We start from the raw sequence: 9,186 nt of genomic DNA, 5'->3' as shown, positions 1-9,186 counted from the left end.
AAATTGAGGAAATTAGATGAGCTTCAAAGTCTCACACAGGAAGCCGGGGGAAGAGGGGCATTAGTAGAATTTCATTTAGTGACGAGTTAAATTGAAGAGAGTCGACTCGTGTGTGAGCATGTTAACCCTACAAATGCTGATTTGTGGTATCAAATGTCAACATCGACGCGGCGCGTGTTTTCTCAGCACTTGTTTTTCGTTTGACGGGAAAGTCTTTTTGCACACAGGACCCGGCGCTTCACTTTGCCAACAGAGCGCAGATTTTATTTAATTAAAAAACAGTTTTCACAAATGCAACTTCATTCTTTCTCATCGTACTATTACAACCCCCCCAGGTTCTTTTGCACTTCATGAAGACGTTTTTTTAGTTTGACTGACTCACACATCACATCAGTGCACCATCTCACCTTAACAGTTAAAAAAAAAAAAAAAAAAAGCACACACACCTCCTGTAGGCTCATATGCTCTTTGAGTTATAAAATAGATAAAATGCCAGTATCTTAATCCCATTTTATTTGAGTTCCACATTTCTGATGCGTCCTGTTGGACGAAAGGTGCAAAAAAACCCAACAAAACAAAACCTCAAGACATTAAAGAAGCAACTCATGGTGATAATGTAACAGTCAGCTGGAATCCCATTGGTGAATGACTTCTCTTTGAAGGTGCCGCTTCAAAATTCTTTGTTTCACATTCTACGGTCAATGTAAAGCCTGTTCTGTAAAGCTGCTAAACCGCCAATACTGGAGGTCGCTGATCTCGCGCCGTGTGTGTGATGCGAATCGCCTCGTCTCTCTGGCAACACATACCTAACACAGTGCTTTGGCGTGGATGTCCGACTGAAAGGACTGAGGTAATATATCCAGCGATGATCCTCAATTGACTGACTGACACGCTCGCACGCACGCACGCACATACACAGGCACGCACGCACGCACGCACGCACACTGTTGTGATACTACAAAAACGCTGCTTTGCATGGATAGGTGTTGAAATAGTAGGGTCTACAAAGGAGTGCCAGTTTCACAGCTGTGCAGTACAGCTTCCCAAAGGGTCCAGAGGTGTACCGCTTCACCCGCGGGTCCGTCGCCGCCTTCCACAGGTCGTGAATGTCCTCCACGTGGCCGTGGGACGTCATCATCTGGTTATAGATGCACTGGTGGTACGGCGCCTTGCCCTCCCCTGAGAAATAGACGTGCTCCTGCGGTGACACACCCACCGCATTGGCACAGATGCCCATGAACACGTCGTCAATGTACAGAGAGGCGTTCAGAGTCAGCGTGGCGCGGTAGATTTTGTCCGCCACGTCGCTGGAGACGACGTAGCCGGCCCCGGCCGTGTAGTCAGGGTAAGACAGCCACTTGTACATCTCCAGTGGGACGTAGTACTTGCTGCTCTTGTCGCGGATGGGCGGCGCCCCCCTGTGCACTCGACCGATCCAGAAGTCAGCGACGCCCCTGCGGCTCAGGTCCTGCAGGTAGCCCACCAGGTTGGGCATGTGCACGAAGATGTCGTCGTCTGCGGTCATGAGGAAGCGCGCGTGCGCGCAGTAATCGTGCATCCAGTGGAACTGCAGGATCAGCTTGAGGGTCAGGTTGTGGAAAGAGTCGAAAAAGTCCTGCTGGATCAAATCAGAATGGAGGCGATCCTCCTGGAGGAGGTGCTCCTGGAAGCCCACGCCGCTCCTCTTGCTCCACGTTGGCTCCTCCTTCTTGGTCTGAATTGAACCCAGAGCAAACAGCACCTTGACCGTCACTCCCAGGGCACTGTGGATGTAGGTCTCATTACCCCAGGTGGACCTGATGGCGTTTCGCCGCTCGATGTTCTGCGGCGACGTTTTGACGAAGAGGAGCAGGAGGACGTCCTGGTCCGCGCACTTATCCGGATGGTTCAGCAGGTAGCGGAAGTTGCTGAAGCGTGTGGCCTGCTCGCGAGGGATGGTGAGGCTCTTGTTGATGTAGGTGAACTGGTTGACGAGGAGGTAACGGTACGAGTAGGACTTGACGTGGCTGACGATGCTGCTGTCCAGCTGCTCCCAGCAGATCATCACCACTGACAGCACCAAGCAGGTGGTCATCAGCTGCACATACTGACATCTTCGTATCCTGCGGAAATTGACAAACATCCTGGAAGCTAGTCACCGCTTGGCAGTGGTCCCTGTTTGGCCGGAGGTGAAGCAGACGGTGAAGCAGCGGGTCGTGTCGGTGTGGCCGGAGGAGGCGAGAGAATGAGTCGGAGTGTCGTTCCAGTGCGTCACAGCTGCATGTGCTGGGTCTTCCATCCTAGGCGTTCCACATTCAGCAGGAGTCAGAGGCAGCGGCGGGAGTCACAGGATTACGTCCGTCATCACAAGAGAATGAATCACTTGCTCAGAGTTTCCCAACTGCTGAAGAGTCATCTTTCTGTTGTCGCTCTGTGGAGGGAGGACACATCCAAAACAGATAGTAAATGCTCAATTTCAAACAAGAAAGAGGAACTACATCTGATAACTGCCTGCTAAAAGGGGGATGTAGTTGTCGGAAACTGAAATGGTGTCTCAATTTCTGATTAGCTCACATCTTACTGTTTCTATTCAAAGTGCAACACGTCATGTAACACACAGCTTCCTATAATGACAAAGATCAGAATTTAAGTTTTCACTCTACTGGCTTTGGAGCAGTAACGTTAGCTGTGGAGCCTAAAGCTGGTGGGTGGAGTAAACAGGAATAGTGAGGGGTGGGTTTGGTGGAACAGCTGAATGCAACAGCCAACACAGCAAATGTTGCAATACAAGCTCGTCCATAATGGAAGGGTTTAAGGCGCAGACCCACTGAAAACGCTGAGAGCCATGGAAAGCATCGGGACACAATGGACAGCGTCAACACAGCTCGGCTGCACAATGCTGGATGAGAATAGGCTGCTTCCGCATGGACACTGGGCTAAACCCAAGAGAGGATCATGATGGGCCCGGGGACTCCCACTGCGGACTTTGAGCTTTTTCAACATTACTGGCAGGCCTGTGCCTAATGGGGTCATTGAGTCAGGGCGGCTTTATTCCTGTCTGATAATGAGAAACCGTCACCTCTGGCTCACAATGCCTCGCTGCTATCACTTCTACACCCACTGCTTTACCTCGTCGACCCCCTGCCATGAAACCCAATTCATATTTGGAAATTATATAACGACTGGAAAAACTCAAAAGGGTTTTTTTTGGCAGTAGGTAATTTACATAATTCATATTAATAAAGGTCTGCTTTGCCAAAATGACAAACGTCTTCAGTTTTAGCGAAATAGCTCGAGTGAGTGCCGCCATACAGACACTGTCCTTTGTCTTTGACAGATAACCATCATACACCCCGCAAACACATTTTTCGGGAAACCGCATAAATTCTACTGCAAAACCTGCCTGTAATCAAAGAATATCATCTTTTTTCTTGTTGTATATCAAGCCGATCATTTCTTTCATCGGACACTACACCTATCTTGTGACAGGTGTAATGTCACCAATCTATTGCCTGGCTCTGTCTAATTGCTGTGGCACATTGCCACTGCTGTTGACAGATCACACCTCTGTGAAATTCTACCCCGATGAATCATTCATCTGCAATTTAGACAATAACAAAGCTATTGTATTGTGTTGATCCAACCAAGGCTCTTGTGTTCTCTCCGCAACATTACATTTTTAAGCATATTGACCGAAGGCGTTCTGCCACTGTCACACTCCACCGGTCTCTCGTCTCCGTACGCACTCCACGCTGTACTGAGCACAGTTGATCCTCACTGTTCTGCCTCGGCAGCGTCTAAAACAAGCTCCGTGAAAGTGACCCACCCCACAAGCATATTTTCAAAGTCACCATTTGTATAAATAGACTTGAAGTGCCGAGGCTGAACAGGAGGGGATGAAAAACATTGGACCATCATGAGATTGATCATCCAAACACTCACCGGCGGGGGGGGGAAAAAAACAAAAAACTGTGCGCAGATCTGATCCAGAGATAGCAACAGCCGTGGGTCTTGTCCTCAGCCGCCTCCTCCTCCGCTTCAAGTTTACTTTTCCTTCAGATACCAGGACGTGGAAGACTTGTCAGAAGCAGTGCACCATTTCTTAGCAGAACAAGTGTGTGTGAGACGATATGTGAGGCAGTGTCCAACACTGTGTTGTTTCCATATCATCACATTGACCTCAGCACATAGACTGGAAGTTGCTGGTGAAGCCAGTTGCCTCGGCTGTGCTCACACCCCTCCCTTCCTTTAATTTCTCCCGCCCATCCTCCCTCCCACTACACAGAGTGGAGGTGGTGATAGAGTGAGGGGGCAGGATGAGAGGAAGGCCCGCTCTGAGCTTCGTCTCACCCCTCTGACAGACACCCAAAAGGTGAAAATCGTGCACATGCACGGACGCACCGTTTGAATGTATTCAAATAGCTCAGTTAAATTCAAATAATATTGGCAGTACAAATGACATCCATACGTTGAAGCCCCAAATAGGCAAATACTCCTTAAACTGCAGGAAGTCAACTTTCACTGCAAAGCTTTGATAGAACATTAGCATGTGCTATTAAGAAAATAGAAAAGCAGCTGAATGCACCCTGCATCCTGTCTACAGCAGCTACAACATACCTCTTTTCTTTTTATATCTTCACTTAGATTCTTTTAAATTGATTGAAGAATCAACGAAAGCTATTGGAATTTAAAAGAAAAATCTAAATCAGATTTGATCTCGTCTGCATTTCTGTTCTATTCGGCACAGATTGACACACAAACAAGCTGCTTCAGACCAGTCAAACCTCCATTAATAGGCAGCCGGCCTACAAGATTCACCTGAGAGAGAAGCAACCAACTCCAGCAGTAGATGAATGTCTAAAAATACACTGACTGACCTGATTAGAAAGAAGAAAATGTTTGTCAGGGGGTCACAGATGTAAAAGGCTACTGTACAAGACTGCTGGATCCTGAAGAGCACATGACTAATGGATCACGAGATTTCTTTTTTCAGAGCAGGTTTAAAAAATTTAAAAAAAAGACTGATATGTAGTCTCAGGGGTCCACGAATTCACTTGTTACCCAGAATGCATGCACACTTTCAAGATCTTAATTTATCATTAAACGTTTAGGATCTGCTGTGGTTTTCAGATTAGCTTGAAATTGGTGAAAGCAACTTGTAAGTTGCGTCGATTTTAAAATAGCTGCGATGTTATGCAGGACCGACTGGTCATGGGCAGAAATCTGAACACAGAAAGTCTCCAAGAATCACAAAAGTTGCACACGTAAAACACATTTGCTATTGTTTTTAAAAGTGAAGCTCTGCAAGTGGCCTTACGGTCTGAAGACTGTGAACGTTGCATTAAATAACGGCAGTTTGAAGCGAGCGTCGGGACGTTATCTTCATTTTTGGAAGGATAATGTTCGTTATTTTGGAAATAAAGAAGGAAACTGTGTAACACCTTGCAAAAAAAAACAAAACTAGTTTACATATGACAAAGAAACCCCTCAGAGCACGTCTGTTGTTTCCCATCTATATAATACTATGCTCGTGCGTTGTTTTACCGAGAATCTCGTTGGTGACAAAAGACAAACTTGTGTGTTGATCGATGAGGGGGAGGGGGGGGGGGGGGGGGGATCTCTGCAAGTTGAATAAGCAGAAGCAGAAATGGTGTTTGGTTAGAGATGTGAGTTTCATACCTCACACTGTGACTGACACCCGCAGCCTTTAGCAGGAACGCGACACAGTTAACCTCTCGCCTCGTAGTGTTCACCTCTCCTCACCTGGATCAATCCAACGCACTCCGTAGGGGGGGGGGGACGACTGAAGGCCGCCAAACTTACCTGCGAGAACAAACATCCTGCAACGTGACAAATACATTTCAACCTTACTACTGGGTCGATTTAAAACTACCACATGTGAAAATTATGTTAAGTCTGCCACAGACTAAAGGGATTTTTATTGTTGTTTTTTTGTAACACCCTTCCATTTCTGACTTGGTAGTGGTGACGTATAACGGTCTGCACCCTGGACGTATAGAAAACTATGTAATATAGGTCTATGTTCTTCACGCTCAATTTTCTAAATCTCGCGTAGTCAAACTTTTTACTTTATTAATTTACTTGATAGGGACAGTGCATATTAATGAACATCTGTAAAACAGTGTAAATATGCCAGATTATAGCAAAAATGCTAATTTCCACCTGTTACGACGTGACTTCAGTGTAAAACAGACATAGATATAAACGTGCACATGTATGGCAAATGACCTGCCTATTTTTTATTTTGACAATCTCATGATCTAAAAATTAATTTATGTAGTCTCAAATTGAAAGCAATTTATAATTAGTTTAAAAAAATGTGAACTTCAAATGTATTTATGTTTGTGAAATAGGATAGATACGTGCAGAATTTGGATTTCTTTTTGTTCTGTCACTACTCAGAATGGAAAAAAAGCACGACAATTTCCTAGATATTTGCTCCCTTTCATGGCGTTTTGTCATTTCATAAGATACACGATGTACTTGTCCTTACCCTAATCGCTAATGGTCAGACAACAGGAGGTCACAGATAACGTATGAACAAAAGTAAGACATGACTGATAAGTCGGCAAGTGTTCACATGGGCTTGGATTTAAGAGCTGCTTCATGATCAAAGCAGAAGAAACAAAGCTTTTGGTAAATTGTGGCCTTAAAAAAAAGAAGAAAATATCTTCCAAGAAAAGACAATTCCACTACCTCAAAACTTCAAACTTCAAACCTGCTCTCAGGGACTGGTGACCCGTTTCGGATGTTAGCCTGATTATCTCCAGCACCCTGCTGCCCTGACTTGGATCAATCTTACCCACATCCACACAAATGCTTGTATTCAACCAATTACATTAGTATTCACTCACAAAGACTGCAGTCTTTAGCATTATGCTGGTAGGAATTCCACCTTTCTTAAAATAACTGAAAGGACAAGGAGCATTTTTGAAAGCAAAAAACATTGAGAAACCAGATAAATGAGCAATTATTCACATTAAGTGTCCAGGGCGGGAAACGACTATTGTAACCGTCAAGAGGCTGTGATCCCTGAAGGTTCCTCAAGCAAGTAACTGATCATTGTTCATTCTTTGATGCTAAATAAGGGAACGCACAGAGGCTCCGATTTCCAGGGAAGAAAACCTTGTAGCGATACGTTTTAATAACCAGCAGACACACTCGTATTATCAAAATAGATTTTATTCTAGACCTTGAGATCTGAGTGATATTACAACAGTCTGATTGAGAGGCTGCAGACTGCAACCATGTGAGTGAGAGAGAAAGAGAGTACAACATAGGTGAGGGAAAAGACACCAAAAAAACCTGAAAATTGGTATTTACATTTTCTGTTATAATACATCAACAAATCCAGATTCTTTTTATTTTATTTTTTTCTTCTCACTTTGAGTGTGCAGCTACAAAGAAATCAAAATTACAAAAGTTTTGATAAGTACAAAACCTTCCAACGGCTCTCCAACATAGCAAAGATAGAATTAACGTTAGTACTTTCGGTAGGAACAAAAAAAAAAAAAAAAAAAAATAGCAAACACACTTGAATGCAGTGTAAAAAGCTTGTCATCTAAAAACAAACCATTATAAAATACCATTTCACTGTCATAGGTCTGAAATAGTGTCTTTGTGATGCAGCCCAAAAGCTGCAGACTGTACGAAAGCAAACTTTAAAATAAACTTGAGCTGGGGTACACTTGTTTCTTTCAAAACGAGTAACATTAGGGAGTAAAATGTCAAGACGACGTGCGTGCATCGAGCAGTTTTGGACGTTGGTTGTGGCTGCGAGATGAGGCCTGGAATGCCGTGAAGTAAACCTGTTTGACGTACCCGAGGACTCGGCTTTATTTACCGTCGGGGACGCTGCACGTCAACTAGGGTCAGAGGAGTTTTCAACATGGGATGTGTGTGTACGGTGGCATAAATAAACACAACTTCCTGTTTCTCCATTTTCCAGTCTAAAGTGCAGAAGAAGGAAAAGAAAAGGAGGAAAAAAAAAACCCTTCAAAAGGCTGCTCCTTTTGATTGAGCTATGACGGTTTAATGGTATTTTATAACAAAAACCATTTGTCGTGGTCATGACTGCCAGTGATGCACAACCACATCACACATGGTGATTCAAGCGTTTTTCAAAAAGTTACTTAGAAATCCTCTCTTAGCGCAAGAGTGGCATACAAAAGAAATTCCCCTGTAATAGCACAGATATATATTCATATTTATTTATATATATATTATATGCAAATACCATGTTACATCGAGTCAAATGCTGCGAGTCTGCTTGTCAACACGAGCACAGACCTGCCTCATGACACTACAAACAAAAGCGCCGTCTATCTGTGCATAGGCCTGAACGTAGCCTGTCTCTATGATGAGTGTGTGTGTGTGTGTGTGTTAAGAATGCCGGGCAACACTTGCTTAACCAATGCCGGCGCTGTAGCGCGTACTGAGGTCACTGCCAGACAAGAAAGCCGCATGTTACAGAGCACGAGCTTAGCGAGCCAAGCAGAGGTGGAACCCTGCCGCCGCCGCTGCCAGTCAGTCAGTCAGCCGTCGCAGTGTGTGCGGCGTCAGCACAACAAGGTTGTGACTGCAAAGCCCCGTGGAGGAAACGACGCCCCAGACGATGTCCCGATGTCTAATGGCCACAGCAGGGGAAACAGGACGCAATTAAGCCGAGTTAGTCGGATCATCATTCAGCAGTGATCAACGAGGAGCCATTAATAGAGGAAACTATTAGCCGATCACATTGGATAGATAGATGTTGCTGTCGAGAGCCATTTGTCCTCGTTTCCTCTCTTTCCTTCTTTCTTGTCTTTCTTTTTTTTTTTTTTTTTTACTTGGGCTGCATCACGTCGCACCAGCTGCTGGCAAATTAACCGGGGCACATATTCAGAAGCTGACTGCACACAAACGGTTCACAGCTATGTGGATTACTCTCCAGCCTAAAGAGTGTGAATTCTTCTGAGCTCTGTGTTCAACCTGAAAACACCTGAAAAACACTTCTGAGGATTAAAGTTGGAAAAAAAGAAGAAGAAGAAAAAGAGCACACGTCGCCCTTTGATTAACTGCTTTCAATTCTGGTTTTCAAAATGGCAACAAAAAAATAATAATAGAAAAGCAAAAGTACTGAGTGAAAATACGGTCCACAAAATGGTAGAACATTTTATTTTCTGGACTGTAAATCTGTGTTTGAAT

The 9,186-nt window shown here is 44.6% G+C and overlaps 1 protein-coding gene across 1 annotated transcript; it reads right to left on the bottom strand.

Moving 5' to 3' along the window:
* Positions 1-669: 669 nt before the first annotated feature.
* Positions 670-4,137, bottom strand: b3gnt5b (UDP-GlcNAc:betaGal beta-1,3-N-acetylglucosaminyltransferase 5b). Its single transcript, XM_080502861.1, has 2 exons — positions 3,922-4,137; positions 670-2,410 (listed from the first exon to the last, which is right to left on the bottom strand). The coding sequence occupies exon 2, from the start codon at positions 2,120-2,122 to the stop codon at positions 956-958; it is 1,167 nt and encodes a 388-aa protein (XP_080358987.1). The 5' UTR covers positions 2,123-2,410; positions 3,922-4,137; the 3' UTR covers positions 670-955.
* Between the last annotated feature and the right edge of the window lie 5,049 nt (positions 4,138-9,186).

This window comes from Blennius ocellaris (assembly GCF_963422515.1).
Source record: "Blennius ocellaris genome assembly, chromosome: 10".
NCBI classification, from domain to species: Eukaryota; Metazoa; Chordata; class Actinopteri; order Blenniiformes; family Blenniidae; genus Blennius; species Blennius ocellaris.
Note: the sequence above shows the minus strand (reverse complement) of the source record. Positions and strands in the feature narration are given on the sequence as shown.